The sequence below is a fragment of the Scyliorhinus torazame genome, chromosome 13 (genome assembly GCF_047496885.1).
Source record: "Scyliorhinus torazame isolate Kashiwa2021f chromosome 13, sScyTor2.1, whole genome shotgun sequence".
Lineage (NCBI taxonomy): Eukaryota > Metazoa > Chordata > Chondrichthyes > Carcharhiniformes > Scyliorhinidae > Scyliorhinus > Scyliorhinus torazame.
In genome coordinates, this window is record NC_092719.1 from 62171912 (window position 1) to 62190566 (window position 18655).

General features: G+C 42.8%; 2 protein-coding genes across 3 annotated transcripts; one reads left to right on the forward strand and one right to left on the reverse strand.

Moving 5' to 3' along the window:
• Nucleotides 1-851: 851 nt before the first annotated feature.
• Nucleotides 852-9009, reverse strand: alg10 (ALG10 alpha-1,2-mannosyltransferase). The gene is made up of 3 exons (XM_072471660.1): nucleotides 8794-9009; nucleotides 5770-5967; nucleotides 852-4303 (listed from the first exon to the last, which is right to left on the reverse strand). The coding sequence occupies exons 1-3, from the start codon at nucleotides 8956-8958 to the stop codon at nucleotides 3248-3250; spliced, it is 1419 nt and encodes a 472-aa protein (XP_072327761.1). The 5' UTR covers nucleotides 8959-9009; the 3' UTR covers nucleotides 852-3247.
• A 106-nt stretch (nucleotides 9010-9115) lies between these two features.
• On the forward strand, nucleotides 9116-16901 carry tprkb (Tp53rk binding protein). Of its 2 annotated transcripts, XM_072471662.1 has the most exons (6): nucleotides 9116-9239; nucleotides 10609-10725; nucleotides 11836-12021; nucleotides 14610-14732; nucleotides 15376-15552; nucleotides 16387-16901. In XM_072471662.1, the coding sequence occupies exons 3-6, from the start codon at nucleotides 11872-11874 to the stop codon at nucleotides 16471-16473; spliced, it is 537 nt and encodes a 178-aa protein (XP_072327763.1). In that variant the 5' UTR covers nucleotides 9116-9239; nucleotides 10609-10725; nucleotides 11836-11871; the 3' UTR covers nucleotides 16474-16901. The 2 variants fall into 2 exon arrangements, with proteins under 2 accessions (XP_072327763.1, XP_072327762.1); XM_072471661.1 differs by lacking the exon at nucleotides 10609-10725 and having other exon boundaries at nucleotides 9136-9239.
• Nucleotides 16902-18655: the final 1754 nt, after the last annotated feature.

Sequence of the window (18655 nt, forward strand, 5' to 3'; positions counted from 1 at the left end):
TTAACACATGCTGCTGTGCAGATGGACCTGGGTGTCCTAGTGCATGAATTGCAAAAGGTTGGTTTACAGGTGCAACAGGTGATTAAGGCGGCGAATGGAGTTTTGTCCTTCATTGCTAGAGGGATGGCATTTGACTAGGGAGGCTTTGCTGCAACTGTACAAGGTGTCAGTGAGGCCACACCTGGAGTATTGCGTTCAGTGTTGGTCTCCTTACCTGAGAAAGGACGTACTGCCGCTGGAGGGTGTGCAGAGGAGATTCACGAGGTTAATCCCGGAGTTGAGGGGGTTGGATTACGAGGAGAGGTTGAGTCGACTGGGACTGTACTCGTTGAAATTTAGGATGCGGGGGGATCTTTAGAAACATATAAAATTATGAAGTGGATAGGATAGATGCGGGGAGGTTGTTTCCACTGGTGGGTGAAAGCAGAACTAGGGGGGCATAGCCTCAAATTAAGGGGAAGCAGATTTAGGACTGAGTTTAGGAGGAACTTCTTCACCCAAAGGGTTGTGAATCGATGGAATTCCCTGCCCAGTGAAGCAGTTGAGGCTCCTTCATTAAATGTTTTCAAGATAAAGATAGTTTTTTGAAGAATAAAGGAATAAAGGGTTATGGTGTTCGGGCGGGAAAGTGGAGCTGAGTACACAAAAGATCAGCCATGATCTCACTGAATAGCGGAGCAGGCTCGAAGGGCCAGGTTGCCTACTCCTGCTCCTAGTTCTTGTGTTCTTATTATGTTAAATACAAAATCAACCAGCTACCAATGGAAATGCACCAATTAGTATGGTGCAATATCATTAAAAAGTCTTTTGAACCACCATTTTGAACTTCCACTGTCAAAGCGACTCAGCACTAAAAATAAGGTTCTTTATTTTTAAAAAAAAATTACATTTGTGAACAAATGATTAAATTTGGAAGCAAAGCAACATTTTATCTATTTGAAAAAAGTCTACTGGGATATTCCATTGGAGGCCTGTACCTGAGAAGCCTATGCTAATATATCCACCATCAACACCCTAAGCTCTTGTATTGTGCAATGACCTTTTATGTGACACATTATCCAATGCCTTTTGGAAATCCAAATACCTATGCCCCATCTACTGGGTCCCCTTCATCCACTCGGTTTCATCAATTCTAATAAATTTATCAGGCATAATTCCCCTTTCACAAAACCCAGGCCTGATTGTATTATAATTTTTTTAATGTCCTGTTGCTATCTCTTTAATAAGGGATTCCAGCATTTGCCCAATGACAGATGTTAACTGGTCTATGGTTCCAGCTGTCTGCCTCCTTTCTTTAAAAAGTGGCATTACATTTGTGATTTTCTAATCTGCAGGGATCCTTTCCAGAATCTGGGGAGTTTTGCAAGATTACAAAATTTTACAGTTTTACTGTCTGTTTTTATATTTCTTGCTAATTTTCTCTCATACAGCATTATACATACTGTTTCAATTTGATACTGTCCTTAACTTCCTGAGTTAGCCACGGATGGTGCATTCATCTCATGCATCTTTCTTTCTGAATGGAATGCTTTTGTTGAGAGCAATTAAATATCTCAAATATCTGCCACTGTTCCTCTACCGATTTACCTTATATTTACATTCCCATTCCACTTAGCTGTCTTTACATCCTTACAATTGCCTTTATTTAGGGCACTCGTTTCAGACACAAATTTCTCCATCCTCAAACTGAATGCAAAATTCTATTATGTTATGCAAAATTCCATCACGTTATGATCACTGTTACCTAGAGGATCCTTTACAGAGGACATTCATTAATTAATTCTGCCTCATTGCATTAACGGGGAAATTGTCTTTCAGATTAGATGTAAAACTGAGGCTCTGTTTTGACCTTCATAAAGATCCCCATTGTCTATTTGATGGACAGAAGGGCCTTTCTGTCCAGACCAACCCTCAACTAACACCAAACAAGATTAAGTCAGTTATTCATCTGTTATTTCTGGGGCTTTGCTATATGCAACTGACAGCTGAATTTGCTGACAAAAACAATGACTACTGTTCAAAAGTAATTCATTGACTGCAAAACACTTTGGGATATCTTGATGATGTGACAGGTATTATTAAATGCAGGTAATTTCATTCATCAGTTGGGTATAACTATTTATTTACTTAACTTCCTGTGGTAGGCAAATTAAACCTTTTCTTTTATGAACCAAAAATATACTTTACTGCACCTGACATCTCAAACGACTTTCCAAATCCTCTCTGTAGAAATGCCCAACTCTCCTCCCTCATAATGACCTCCAACGCAATGAGGAACGCCACAAAAGATTTGCTAGGAATGCTAATTATTCAAGGTCATAAAATAGTTAGATATCTGTACCAAATGTAATGTTGTGTTTCAGATAAAAGCTGTGATAGCATGACTGACTTTCCAGTTCAATGTCAAACATGACCAGAATACACCAAGGGAAAACATGAGTAATGTCTCTAATGTAGGCCTAACAATAGAAACACTTTAACGGATCAGAATACCAGGACACAAATGTCTAATATTTATACAATTCCTTAAATCCTCAGACCAATATGAAAAACACGCATTAAGTGATGACATGCAGAACTCAAATGGATTGTGATGCGAAAATAAGATCAAACTGTTCACCATGGATAGAGTCACAGTTTCTAATGGATAAACAAATATTTTCTTTTTTACAGGCTGTTTCATTAATAAGAGATTAAGGAATATAAAATATACCATTAAATGTATCTATAATTCAGATACATCAACAACTAGGCTTACTTCTGAGGTAGCACAAGCAAAACCAATATAGTACATGTGATTAAAAAGTTCTTTACTCAGTTGGCTGGGCGACTGGTTTGTGATGCGGAGTGACGCCAACTGCACAGGTTCAATTCCCGTACCAGCTGAGGGAATTCATGATGACCCTACCTTCTCAACCTTGCCCCTCGCCTGAGGTGTGGCGATCCTCAGGTTAAATCACCACCAATCAGCTCTCTCACTCAAAGGGGAAGAGCAGCCTATAGTCCTTTGGGACTGTGGCGACATTTACATTTATTTTACAGCTCTAAATAAACAAAGTTATCACAATGAATACAGTTTGGCAAAAAAGCTCAATGATTGTATCTAGCACAACTACTGTAGCCAAGTCAACTAAATAGAGAAGAAATAATGGGAAAAATGGTTCTTCTTCGTAATGTATTATGGACATTACAAATTAAGAATGAGAAGCGTTTCTGTACATGATTTTTCCAGTCCCCCCCAAAATAATCACCACATAAATCTTTGAACTTCTTTCCTATCTGGCCACTGAAAGGTTTTGTTTAGAAACAAATAAATAGTTAGCACATTTACTAGAGAATACAAAGCCAGCTCTGCAAGAATCTTAAACCCCAAGGGCATCGGAATGTTCAGTCTGTAGATCAGGTATGGCACAATGAAATAACGAAACTCTAATAGTGTTTGTGGAACAGTAGCAACACCCAAACAGATGAAAAATGCTAAGTTCCAGAATAGTGATTTGGACTTCAATGTTTCAATGAATGCCCAAACAGCAAAGATGTACCCTGGGACCAAAACATACTTGATCAGTTCGTGCCTCTGAAAGATATTTTTCCAAATATAAAACGTGTAGTGTCTGTTATCGGCCAGCAAGAATTTATGAACATAAGTGAACTTCCAAACCAGCAACAGGGAGACAATTACAAGAACAGTATAAAACAATGGATGCTTCTTCACTGAATGTAGGAAGGAAGAAACCTTATGAGGGGAAAGCAGGTGAGAAACAGAGAATACAAGGGTGAAGGAGAAGAAGTAGAATAACTGAGGGAAATTCAGAGAGACCTCGTGGTTGGTCCTATCGCCAACAACTATCCCTCCATTCAGGAAGACAAACAGCAGAAAACCCAGAACTAAGATGATGTATGGCCAGATCAGAAGTATCAGTGCTTTAAGATTGTTCAGCGACAGGACATACTCTAAAAGGAATTGCACAATTTTCATGATTTCTGCAATTGAACTTGGAACAGGGGGTGTCTTTTCATCCTTTTTCTTGAGTGAATCGGTTTTCCACGCTTCTGTCAACTTCTGTGCAACAACACTTCCTGCGCAGAATATAATCCAGACGATGTTAGTCTGCCTGAACATAAAGGCACAGAAGCCAAGGCAGGCAGCAATACCGTGACTCCCATACAGGCACATCAGATAAGCAAACAATATGAAAAACGTTGAGCCTGCATCTGTGTAATAGAGGAATGAGAAAAAGTAAAGCAGGGGAAATGAAGCAAGTGCTAATGCAGACACAATTCGCTGGAATGCGGAGGTAGCCTGGGAAGGAAAAATAAAGAAACAATTACAACATTAATCATTGACAACACATCTCCATTAAATCAACGAAAAAAAACTAATTTTAGAACAAATGCTCATATTCCTCATTTTTCTGACCACTGCCTCACATGATCACCATTCACTCCCAACAACAGGCTCCACTAGTCCTGTTAATACACTCAGATGTTAGGCCAACCACCATTTAGATTAGCATGGCCAGGAAAAACAAGCATGTTTTCTGCGTCCCCTACACCAGAACATTTGAGCGTAGGAATTTTTGCTGGTTCTGAACGTTTCTACTCTAACAGACTGGGCCCTAGATACAACTGGTTTGTAAGTCACTTGTCCCAACGATATATTTTTCAAATCGAAACTAACCATGACAAGTTATAACTGCCCCAAAATAATCTAGTGGCGCATCCATTACAATTCTTCAATCATACTTGTGGAGAGCCAATGGCTTTGCATTCTGTGCCAATTCCATTAAGGGAGAACAATAATGAAAATTGGCACATCAACATATATTTGCAACATTTTTTTTATTTTATACAGCTCAGCAGATTTTAATATTCAGGTAAACTCCTTGAGCTATCATCAATTCCTTTCTTCAAATTTACTCCCCAGGAATGCAAACTGGTCCAAGAAGGTAAATGGGGCAACATTTCATTGCTACTCTGGGCCCCCTGTTATAGCTTAATATTTGATGAATAAAAAGGAATTTGAAAACAGTGTCATTTCCATTAGTTCTAAACAGCATTTCCACGTCCACAGACATGTCAGATGGAAGTATGAAAATATTCCAGCACAAAGCTCCTGTGATGGTTACGTGGGGAAGTAGTTTGGTATGACACTGCACGACATTAACTAAGGTCTGATCTTTTGCTCAAAGCCCATGGGCTAGCAACAAGGAAACCAGGACTAAGTTTCACATCCTAGTGTTTCAGAGAGGGTAAGGAGAGAAGAAATCGAAAATCATGCTCTGCGGCTTGAATTTGTGAGCCTGTCATCGGAATTTTACCTTCATATGTCTGCATATCAGTGCTTTAGAAGGGGGGGGGGGAAGAGAAGATATTCTACAGAACAGAAGTATCCTTCTCTGCATAAATACATAAAATTCTGAAGAGGTATGTTTGAACTACTAAGATCAAAGAAGCAGTTCACGTTAATTGTTTGCGAAAGGTGTTTAATTATATGCAGATGGTGATTAACTGGGGTTTCACTAGGGCAAAGATAAAGAGACACTTATTGAGACTGGTTGAGATAGGTGCATGATTTTAATGTTTACCTCTGTAAATAAATTTAAGACTTGGCTCCAGCACCTGCTTTCACCAATTGGCTTTCCAGAATACAATACTTCTTACAACACAAGTCAATTGGTTTTAATTACAGGGTTTTCAATTTTAAGTGCAGCAGGCACGCTTTATTATTTTGGTGCGTAAAAGAAAAATGAACGGGAACTTGTGTACCTTATTCTTTTGGTGTATCTTGCACAATAGCAGGTAAAGTAAGTAGAGGTTCCCAGTGCTGAACAGCAGATTAATGAATCTTAGCATTCCCGTAGAACACACCACAGTTCCTGTCCAGCCCATCAGCCAAGACACCGGCTTGATTATCCCAGTAGATACCAGATAGAGGCCAGGTAGAGTCGTGATCATTGGATCCCACTGCATAACATTTGAAAATTTACAATTTTAAATATATCAGAATTGTGAACATGTATTTATTGTCTCCCACACAATAAAGACACCTTTGGGGAAGAGCAATTTACAGGATTTTGAACTTGAATATCTGTCATTTTATATAGGTGTTAGTAAAGGAAGCCATAACGCATTATTGGTGTCTGTTTGATAAACATTGCACACCTCATGATTTGCCTTTCCACACTATTCCAAGAATGTTATACTTGAAAAGTTACTTTTAAATCATAAGCCTAAAATCTTGCAAATACTTCATTTGCGTCTTGGGTAAATCTGGAATCATCAGGTTAAGAGTGACAGTACCGACAGGTTGGTGCATTATCTTTAGCATTCATGAATGCCTTGAATGGTCCTTAGAATAAAATGGACAAAGCAAAGAACTTATGAATTTGTCCGCAGGAAAATCTGTGTGCCAGCAGCTCATGAGATTTTAGCTGAAGTGAAGAGGAAATTGAGACTATATGACCTCTGGCAAAGGCAAGTTGAGAGTCTAGTGTTGGCAACAAAAGGTAAAAAAAACACCAGGAAAGAATAAGTCTGGTCAGAGAAGGACTGGATGGGCTGGGCAACATCAGAAACTGGATGGAGGGAGGAATGAGTGGTGTGCAGAATTGCAGTGAGCAGATAAGAGGTGCCAATGGCCCCTCACAGATTATGGCTAAAGACGGATGGATGGAACGCCTTAAAATCCAAGTTTAAAATTGCTACACACTGCAAGTTAACAATCATACCGCATTGAAAGGTTGTGGTAATAATTTCTGCTGTTCAGCAACACCAGTCAAGAGGTGACAAGTGAGGTCAATTTCTTCCATATATTATGGGAAACACAAAAATTAAAATCAACTGTCACTTCACCACAAAACTAAAACTTGGGCCTTTCCTCACTAATTACTGCAAAATAATATCTGGACATGACAACTCGAAAAGGAGGAAAAATGAACATAGTGGATAAGAAAATGTCCCAAAACTCCTTCTCCGAATTTGCTAACAAAAGCATCCAGATATTTAGGTATTCATGTATTCAGGCGGCACAGTAGCACAGTGATTAGCACAGTTGCTTCAGGGTCCCAGGTTCGATTCCCAGCTTAGGTCACTGTCAGTGCAGTCTGCACGTTCTCCCTGTGTCTGCATGGGTTTCCTCCCACAAGTCCCGAAAGATGTGCTGTTAGGTGGATTAGATATTCTGAATTCTCCCTCTGTGTACCCGAACAGGCGCTGCTTTATTGCAGTGCTAATGTAAGCCTACTTGTGACAATAAAGATTATTCTTAATTTTTATTCCTAAAGACTCCAGGAAATCATGGAGAGTTCTCAACCTCATGTTCATATCACTGGTGATAATAAGGGCCAAATTTTCTTGGATGGTGATAAGTCAGACCCGCTGGGATCAAAAGTGGGAGCTGACCCCACTCAGGGTGGGCAGCAGGACCCAATCACAGCATCTTGCAAGGAGGTGGTGGCTAACTAATAGGCCGTTGCTTGGACAGCCATCCAATTGAGAACAGAATCTCATCCCTAGGCGCTGTAGCCCAGCTGAAGAATGGATGTTTCTTTGTGATCATGCTCAGACAACACAGGGAGGTCATGGTGATGGGGGGGGGGGCAGTTGCCAGGGGACCCAGTGGCCATACAGGGGACGCACTCCCACGGAGCTTTACCTGAAGTTACCACTCACATCAGGGCCTGCTGATGCAGGTAAAATGCCAGTGGGTGTGGGAAGCGGTCCTACATTGGGCAATTAACTGCCTCAGTGGTCCACCCGTGTGCAGAGCTTGCCAATATCAGGCAATATACCGTGGCAACTGTTTGATCATAGAATTCCTACAGTATAGGAGGCGATTCAGCCCATTGAGTCTGCACTGAACCCTCCGAAAGAGCACCCTAGGCCCACTGCCCTGTAACCCCACCTAAGTGTTGGACACGAAGGGACAATTTATCATGGCCATTCCATTCAACTTGCACATCTTAGGCATGTGGGAGGAAACCGGGGCACCTGGAGGAAACCCACACGAAGGGAAAATGTGCAAACTCCACACAGTCACCCAAGGCCGGAATCAAACCCAGGTGCCTGGCGAGGTCAGGCAACAATGCTAACCACCGTGCTGTCGTCACACATATACTGATATGGCGATGAAGGAAAAAAATAAAAAAATTTTAAGCAACTGAAAAGTCAGGAAAAGTCAAAGATCTTGGGCTGGATTCTCCGTTACCCCAGCCGCATGTTTCTCAGCGGTGCACCATTCGCTGGGAGCGGGATTCTCCCTTCCCACCATTTGTCAGCAGGATTTCCCATTGAAGCCATCCCACTCTGCGGGCGAGGTGCACTGCCAGTGGGAAAAGAGAATCGCAACGGCAGGAGAATTCCATCCCTCAGATGATAGGCAAAAGTTTGTACAAGGTGGTAGAAAGTGTTGCCTTTAAAGGACGGTAGAAGCAGATTGATGGTAACTTTCTAAAGGGAATTGAATACGTGGGGGGGGGGGGAGGTAGGGAGAGTGAAATGTTTTGGGGACAGCACCAAGGGTGGTGGTGGGACTATTTACTGAGTTTTCCCAGCACAGACTGGATGGGTCGAACGGTCTCCTTCTGTGAAAATTTCATCCAATTAAATTGATTACAACTGGAGGGAAACTCAGTTGTGCAACGTTTCAGAAGTCTTGGAAGGGATCGGTTCCTCGATGCAGATGATGTTTATGTGGGTGAGTGAGGGGCTTTGCACGGACTCAGTTCAGTCAGAGCGGGAGGAGGAAGAGCCGCCGCCGCCGCCTTTAACCCACACGTTCCCCGCGCCTACCTGGGAAAATCTCCCATCGCAATAGCGCTGCGCCTGCGGCACGTGGAAAACTTCGTCCATGTAAGGGTTCCTCTGCTCCCGGCTGAGCAGAGCGAAGACGACCGAGGAAACGAGGAAGCCGCAGCTCACCACGGCTGAGAACAGGAGAGGCTCCAGGCGCTCCATCCCGAGCCGGACCGGAGTGGACTGGGCCCGACCGAGCAAGGGGGGAGGGGGGCGGGGCGACAGCGACGCAAGGAACGTGGGGCGGGGCGGTAAAACGTAAGGCTGAGATGGGGCCGGAGTGACGCATGAGGACGCGTGACGCAGGGAGATGGGGCGGGACTGGAGTGACGCACGAGGGGGGACACCGGAACCATTGTCGCCGCTCCAAGCCTGTCGGGGGTTCAATATGTTGGTGGGAACGCGGAGCCGCTTTCAGTCAGTGGCTGCCCCGGGAGTTAATGGTGAGATGCATTTATTGAAATGAGGGCGGGAATGAAATGCTGGAGGAGCTTGATCGGATGTTGGTTTAATTCTTTGGAATAGTTGGTGTTGGGAGACTTACTATTGTGGCTGCCCATCTGAAAGTTCGTCATGATTGGATGCTCTGTCTCTCCCTCCACAGAAGCTGTCAGACCTGCTTCCAGCATTTTCTGTTTTCTTTATTTCATTATTTTCTTTGTTTGAAGATTCTGCTGGGAGCAGCTGAGCATCCAAGTCTTCAAGACTCTTGAATTTCTTTAAACTTCATTCTTAACCATTTCAAGACCATTAGTGTGTTGTCTATTTGAAATGAAATGAAATGAAAATCTCTTATTGTCACAAGTAGGCTTCAAATGAAGTTACTGTGAAAAGCCCATAGTCGCCACATTCCGGCGCCTGTTCGGGGAGGCTGGTACGGGAATTGAACCGTGCTGCTGGCCTGCCTTGGTCTGCTTTAAAAGTCAGCGATTTATCCCAGCGTGCTAAACCAGACCCTAATTTGCACCCTCTTTGCTTGTTCACCATCGTTCTTTCCATTTTTATAGAATGTCTTTGTATTATCCCCTCCTATCAACTCCTCATCCCAGTTTTGCTGTCTATATGTTTCACTAATTTGCATTTACTTTATGAATCCAAATCATTAGAAGACTTGAATTTATTATGGTGCTTTCCATAAACCTTCAAACATCTAAAAGCACTTTATAACCAATGAAATACACTTGAAATGTAATTACTGCTGTGTTGTAGTAAATAATGTAAATTCAAAACAGTATGTTATATTATTCGTAAAGAGTTTGGAACTGATGGTTATGTGAACACATACCCTGTTCATTGTTGTACTGCTGTTGTGCACTTAGTAATTTATCAGCCCTACATGGAGAGCTGACAGAAATACACTTTATTTGAATCTAAATTGTGATTACGTTTAATTTATAGTTACCAGAAGATATAGCAAGTAATGATCTAAAACCAGTTCCAAGGTTCAACGTTCTGCTCCCCACTCTGGCCAACATAATGGTTCTTTTATCCTTGAGTCCATTTAAAAAAAAAAATTTAGAGTACCCAATTTTTTTTTTTCCAATTAAGGGGCAATTTAGCGTGGCCAATCCACCTTACCTGCACATCTTTGGGTTGTGGGGGTGAAACCCACATAGACATGGGGAGAATGTGCAAACTCCAGGGCCGGGATTCAAACCCGGGTCTGCAGCGCTGCAGTCCCAGTGCTATCCACTGCGCCACATGTCGCCCCTTGAGTTCTTTTTTAACCCATTCCCAAGACTTGTGCTGAACTCCCAACCTTTCAAATTAAACTAATCTTCTGCTGTGACCATTGTCATATTTGTTTTTCAGAGAAAGTACACTAGATCTATGGGCTTCCTGTAGATCACTGGTACAACCTCCTCATAAAAGTCAAGGAGTTTAGCCTGGTAGGATCTTCTGAATCTGCTTTTGTCTGCGGTTTACCAGGTTAATATGAATTTCATTATTTTATACAACATTGACATGAGCCTTGTATGTCTGTACTGGCCTGCTTTTGTGCCAGGTTTGAAAAGGGGCTGTACATTAGTCAGCATTCAAAGTGCTAACCACCCCAGTACTCATTGACTCCCTTGTAATGATATTTAGTGTGTCACAGAATTGTCTCCTATTCTGTAATCACAAATGGTCTGCAGAACAAAATAATAATTTTGAAATAATGCTCAGACTACTCAGCCAATGTCACTACTGAGTTTGTGGGCTGAACTCCATTTATGAGATGATAACAGTTATTCCCATTCCAGTTGCTCTGGTAAATGTGAAGAAAGTGGAGCTGGGTGAGTTTGAAATAGATTATACTAACTTCCAAGTTGCTAAACCATTAATCCTGATAATTGCCATTGATAGTAATGGCTCTGTTTAAGCCATATTTATTACCTCACTAGATCTTCCCAATGTTTCAAAGAATAAGAAACACCCCAAAAATGAAGATATTAAAAGGTCATGACTTTCATTATTTGTAAAATAGCTTTTAGGAAAATTTATAAATGGGATTTAAATAACCAAATTTGGTGTTATTGGGCAGGATTCGCCACCGAGTTCGCATGGCGACTGGAAAATCCTGACCAACGTCAATGGAGTTCTCCATTGTCCGCCTCTCGCCCGTGGTGTTCTTGCGGTGGGCGGGGCGGAATAATCCAGCCCATTGATTAATGAATCAGTGAAGGACAATGAACAGCATTATTCTTAAGGAAGCATGTACTGGCATTTTATCCCCATTCTGCTGGTGAGGCAGAGGTGGAAGGGTGTAGTTTAGAAATACTGCAGTTATATAAAATGTTAATTAATATTGTTCACCATTCAAGGCAGTAGGTCTTCACACTAAACAAGTAATAAGAAATAAAGTTGTTTTCTAGCTTGTGTCTAACCAGAAAGTGAACTCATTCTTGTTTATCATTTGGTGAAGTGTTGGTATGAACCATGCAGTATTTTTGAAAAAGGATTTTAAGTTGTAATTATGGAACTTTGCATGGTTACTTTATTTACTTTTTTCTTAGCAAGTGTTTTGTTGAGTTGAAATTATAACTTTTGTTACTTTAGGACTGCTTATCATCCGAAGAATTGCTGTTTTTAGCAATGAACAAGATGATTATGACACATGAACTCAAACTCTTTCCAGGATGCACTGTAACACTTCTTTTGTTCAAAGATGTTAAAAATGCTGCTGAACTTCGAAAGAAGGCTGTGGAGGGAGCTATAGATGGAGCATTAATAAATGCATCGATGGTGAGAATTATTGTCTAAATTACTGCTGTGATTTTATATTTCATGGCTAGATTGTTTTTCTTTTTAAAATTTCCAATTAAGGGGAAATTTAGCATGGACAAACCACCTACCTTGCAAATCGTCCGATTGTGGGGGTGAGACCCATGCAGACAGTGGGAGAATGCAAACTCCACACAGACAGTGACCCGTGGACGGGATTGGTCCTCAGTGTTCCACCGTGCTGCCTTCTGTGACTAGATTGTTGAAATGAAATATTCTATAGTTGAAGAGATGGTGTAAGTACAAGATATAACACCAGCGGATGAGCAGAAAAAAACAATGGGCTGGATTCACTATTTTGGAGGCTAAGTGCCAAGGCTGACGTGGGAACAGTGGCATTTATGATGGCAAAATCGACACCGAACCCTCCCTCAATGATCCTGCTTGCAGTCGCGCCGAGTAAAACTCTTGGCTCCCACGATATAAACGGTTGGAGAATGGTGCAGGCCGTGCGCGAACCCGACCTGTCAAAAAGTGCCCCCATGGCCATGACCCACCTGTCCCCTTCAGAAGCTCCCCAGGCCAGCACCTCGACTCCCGGCCGACTGTGGTGGTGCTGGACACAGTTCGCAGCCGCCAAGCCGGGTTCCCGACCGCTGTGACCACATGTCCCCCGCACGGTCAGGAACTCGGCCCATCGGGGGAAGGCCTTCAGGTGACGCACCAATGCTGTTCCAACGGCGAGCGGTGCGAAATGCGATGAGGCCATTTCAGAGGTGGCGGAAGATAGAAAATCGGTGTCAAACCGCCGCCACCCCCCGATTTCAGCATCGGAAGGAATTCTCCGACCCAATCACCGATTACGATATCGGCGTCGGGGAACGGTGAACTCCACCCAATGTATTTCATGTATTATTTAAACAAGTGTGATTTCCAGTTGCATGTCATTTTATGCAATGCTGTTATACCATTGGGTATATCATTACATTTGGGTTAGTGTTGCTGATCCACTTACACCAGGAACGTTCCACATTCAGCCCTACATGGAAAGTACACTAGATCTATGGACTTTCTTGAGATCATTTTGGTACAACTTCCTCATAAATCAAGGAATTTAGCCAGGCAGGATCTCCTGAATCTGCTTTTGTTTGCGGTTTACCAGGTTAGTATGAATTCTACTATTTTTAACTAACCAACTCTTTAAATAGCTGATCTTAGCTCGGTATCTCAGCTAAGGCATGTTGACAAGGTAGCGCTGGCTCCAGGAACTTTGGGGTAGTGATAGAAAAAGAAAAAGCCAGGGTTTCACTCCTTGTTGTATGGTTATCCAATGGCCTGTCTTGGAAATTTATACGTTTTAAGTTTTTGGGTGCGGAAAACATCATGTTTGGGCGTGGTCACCTTTTTTTCCCTGCCCCGCCCAGTCCAGCTTCAGGCACGTTTGGATATCCTATAAGGTAAGTTGTGGCAGTGAGGGATAACCAGCAATCTTCTTGTGATGTTAAATCCTGCAAAGTCGCAGTTACAAAGCACCTCAATCTACAATTATTAGAGCTAACTTCCTCGAATAAAATCATTGCAGTATCAGAGTCAGGCCTAAAATTTTCTAATGTTAAAAATATTAACGGCCGAGCTATTTTCAGAAGACATTTTCCTCTTATTATAATATTGTAATTTATGTTTGATTTGCAAGACCTTCAGCGGGATTGGGGTCGGAGAATCCCCAGGGGGCGGTGCGAATCCCGCCCTGAAGACGGCTGCCGTATTCTCCGGTTTTCGGGCGGTGGCGGGTTCATGTCACGCCGGCCGGGGGCCGTTGGCAGCGGCACACCCGGCCATCCTCCGGACCCCGATGAACCGAGCGGCCATCCGTTTCTGGCCAGTCCCGCCAGCGTGGATTAGACATGGTACCACACGGTGGGGTCTGGCATGTATGTTGGCTGGGGCAGTCCTCGCGGGGGGGAGGGGGGGGTGGTGGGGGGGGGTGGTGGTGGTGGTGGGGGAGGGGGGGTGGTGGTGGTTGGGGGGGGGGGGTGGTGGTGGTGGGGGAAGGGGGGTGGTGGTGGTGGCGGGTGGGGGGGGAGGGGGGGGTGGTGGTGGTGGGGGGGTGGTGGTGGTGGATGGGGGGGGGGGAGGGGGGCCTGGCACGCGATTGGGGCCCACCGATCTGCGAGCGGGCCTCTGCCGTGGGGGCTCTCCCTTCCGCGCCAGCCCCTGTAGGGCTCCGCCTTGGCCGGCGCGGAGAAGACTGTCCCCCGTGCATGTGCCAGAATACACCAACCGATCTGCGCATGCGCTAGCTCGCAGAGTCCCTTTGGCGCCGGCTGGCGTCGCGCCAACCCCTCCGGTGTCCACCTAGCCCCCGGAAGTGCGGAGAATTCCTCACTTTCGGGGGCTGTTGTCGCCGGAGTGATTCGCGCCGGTTTTCCCACCGGCGTGGGGACTTAGTCCCGCGAATGGAGAATTCCGCCCCTTATGTCCAAATGCAACCACCCTATTCTGATGCTTTTCTCAATGGTGATGTGATTTAACAAATGGAGTTGTCATTACAATACCTCATTTTGTGTAAACTCTGCACATAGTCTTTATCTCTTTTTTTGTTGTTGCAGATAGTGGATCCATTTCAGATCCTTGTAGCAGCTAACAAAGCAGTTCATTTACACAAACTGTCCAAAATGAAGACAAGAGGCCTTTACTCTGAAATCATATTTAATCTCTCGCCAACAAATAATGTAAGATTTGATTTCCTGAGCAATGAACTCATCTTGGCGCGTGCTGTAATCTCTCATTATCAGATGTATTCATGCTGCTTTACATTGTTGCCTTGATATCACCTGAATACACCAGTTACGTAACTATAGCGTTAAGCCTCACAATTGTGAACTGATGGTACCTTTGGGGTGGAAAATTCAAAGAGCTCACTGGAACTAACCAGTAATGCCACTCACAAATGTAATCTATCATTAAAATTAATATTTATCCATTATAAGAATAGAAAAAGAGCTACAAAATTTCTTGACTCCTTCCCTTTTCAAGGATTTACTTGTAGCTCTGTCAATCAAACCAACCACCCTCTTCACGAACCTTTTCTCTGGCAACATCGCATGCTGGCCTCACACTGTCAGAATGATAGAACTATCCCCACCACAGGAATGGTTGTTATTTGGAAGGGGAAAATGAATTGCTTAATGCTCGCATCCTTAAAGACAATAATAGGGGTGGGTGGCTAATTAGGCGTCCCACATTGCTCCAGCCTCAGATAGCTTCTCTTTAAAATGTGATTCTTAAACATAACATAACTTCCTTCCACGTCCCATCTGTGGCGAAGAACGTTAAAGATTCCCCAAATGCATCATTACTAATTTTTTTCCCCAGATTTCTGATGCCTTCAGAAAGTTTGGGATATCAGACAGTGACACTGCTGTTCTTGTCGTTCTGGTGCATGATGGAAAGAGAGAATCTCATTTAGAAGATATCATAAGGCAAGTGGAGGGGCAACAAATCTGTGTCCAGGACATCTCCTCAATAGCAGATGTGGCCAAAATCAAAAAGGTTTGTAAATCATGACGAAGCGTGTAAAATAATAGTCCTGCTTGGTAGCTGCATTGCAAATTTTTAAAAATTACTTGGGGTTTTTTTTTTGCACAATTGGCAGCAAAAATACAATTTGCATTTCACGCAGTGGTGAATTATCTCAACATGTTATCAACAGGAATAAAATATGTTTTGCAGCTAAGTTTATTTCTTACAGAAACTATTGCATTCCAATGGCACTCAATGTTCCAAAACTAGCTGGGCAAAGAACAAATGGCTGCCGTATTGACTTCGAGTTGTTGCATCATTACAAGATGTGTTCTTAATAAGAACATTTTTTATATCAAGTTTGGAGTATCAGAGTATCTTGACAGATGAATTATTGATGGCAAAATGTTGCAGCATAGTGCGATGATGTGCTCTCATTCTTAGTTGGGATTTATTTGTCACAGCAATGACAACTGCCTCTTCACACCGACAATCGTTCATAAACTGAAACCAAAGAGAAAATGCTGGAGAATCTCAGCAGGTCTGGCAGTATCTGTAGGGAGAGAAAAGAGATAGCGTTTCGAGTCCAATGACTAACAAGTCTGGTCCCAGCATTGCTGCTGCAAAGGCACACACTGAAGAGGCCAATTTGGTTCTTCATTGGAAGGGTGGGTGAGAAACTGCAAATCATGTGCTAATGGCAAACTTTAAAGCAACTTTGAAGCTATATTTCTTCTTCAACCAAGAATTGTAAGACATAAAGTAATAGAAGGGGTGGGCCGACGGGGGGAATCTAACATTATTTTATTTTATAAAGGGGCCTTGCTCTTATTCATTATAATCAAAATGTTTTACTTTTCACAGTTTTACAAAGTGTCTCCTCCTGAGGACAAAGTTGGCAACTTACTGGATGCAATTGTTTGTCGAATGTCAGTGAAAGAGGTTCTTTGACAGAATAAACAAATGGATTCTTCAAGGATTTTTTTTTAAATGAATGAAAACAATAGCGCAGCTGTTTGCAATCTGGAAACCTTACTTCCACTTTTCTGTGTATTTGAACTGAAAATCAGTTTCACAAAGCACCTGGAAAATTAGTTTCAATGCAATAATGATCATTATTTTAAGAAAGAGTTCGGAACACTGGTTGCCTCTTCGTCAATATCAAGGAGGATAATTGTATGAGAATGGCATCACCTTCAAGTCATGCACCACTCTGACTTGGACATGGATCTCTGCTTCTTCATCGCTAGCACTGGGGTACGAAGCCTTCGGTTCATGAAGAAGGTACATTTTCCCTTTTTCAGCTATGGATAAGCAATAAATACTGATTTTTGTCAACGATTCCCTGTGAATGAATAAATATCTTGAATCTGCCTGAACTTTTTTAATGTTTGTTTCCTTTGCCTGTGGAAAGTAAACCCTGGCTGTTGTACTTTCCAAAATTAAATCTATCGTCAACTTGTATTACATTGCAGGTTTCCCACAGAATTACAGCTGTTTCATTATTCCCCCATCTCTCCAACCTACCCAGTAACCACTGCTAACCCTGACCTGAATTTCACCTTTCCTACTATCCAGATGTGCAACCCTTCTCATCCATGCCCTCCCTTAAGCTTAAAACAGAAGCTGAACTGTCTTTAAAAATGTTGGAATTTTTATTTATCATAAGTGCAGAATGTTACGACGAGGTGAGAAGGGGTGAACTGGCTCCCCTCCATTCAACTTTCTCATTTTATTGCCCTTAGCCATTGTAGCCATTTACTGTAGGTGCTGCATGCCTCTCTAAGCTAAGCCCGGTCATAAGGCTTCAGCGCGAACAGCCATTTAAAGATTTAAAATGTCGTGCTGCCATCTACTGAAGCCAATGATTTAATCCCGCTTCATCTATTGACTGCATCTCAGAAGAACAAGGAGATGGAGAAGGGGGAAAAATGAGTGATAGGTCTGGGAAGAGACTGATGGATAGAGGAGATCATAGATTTGGGATGAGAGATGGGGTTGTGGTCAAGGGTGACTGCAGAAATCAAGGTAGTGATTGAAACAAAGAAAGGAGATAAAGGACACAATGATCTGTATTTTGCTAGCCGCTGACCTTGAAAAAAAGTATACAAAAATATCCAGCGATCCCTGATGTGGATCGCCCTGCTCCTGACATTAATTTCAGTGCCTGTGATAGGAGATCTGACAGCTACTGTGATGTAATTGAGCAGGCTAAGCTTAAAACAGAAGCTGAACTGTCTTTAAAAATGTTGGCATTTTTATTTATCATAAATGCAGAATGTTACAACGAGGTGAGAAGGGGTGGACTGGCTCCCCTCCATTCAGCTTTCTCAGCATGTCACAACAAAAGTTCAAGTTTTTTTTTCACGAGGATATTCCTTTTTCAAATCAGAATGTATTTAACTGCTGAAGCTGTGAACAATAAGGAACTAATCAAATAAGATTTTCTTGAGTCAAGGAAAGCAACATTATTAAACGCTGAACCCCAGAAAAATATTAAAATGCAAGTCAGGCATTTGGACCTCAAGCAGCCATTCGGGCCTAAACGCACACAAACATGGGCGCAAGCACACACACACATCAAATTTACGGTTATATGTTCTTCGATTGCCCTTGAAGGGTAGATTTTAAGCATTACAGCTGATTTAAATTTACCAGATTCTTGGATGCAGTTACATCATAGAATCTCTATAGTGTAGAAGGGAGCCATTCGGCCCATTGCGTCTGCACCAACCCACTGCATAAGCACCCTACCTAGGCCCACTTTATTGACGTAACCCCACTCACCCTGCACATCTTTGAACACTAAAAGACAATTTAGCATAGCCAATCCACCTAACCTGCACATCTTTGGACTGTGGGAGAAAAACAGAGCACCCGGAGGAAACCCACACAGACACCGGGAGAAAGTGCAAACTCAAGGCCAGAATTGAACCTGGATCCCTGGATGGTGAGGCAGCAGTGCTAACCACTGTGCCTCTGGTAGGTTTCTGGTAGAGTTGGTTTCTGAAGCTGTGTGACGTTCTTGTTTCCTAAGAGAGAGAAGAGTAACCTTGCACCTGTTTGCTCTGCTGAAGACTGTCTTGACATACCATCTGTGTCACTTGCAATCTCTCTCATGTGGCGTGACAGC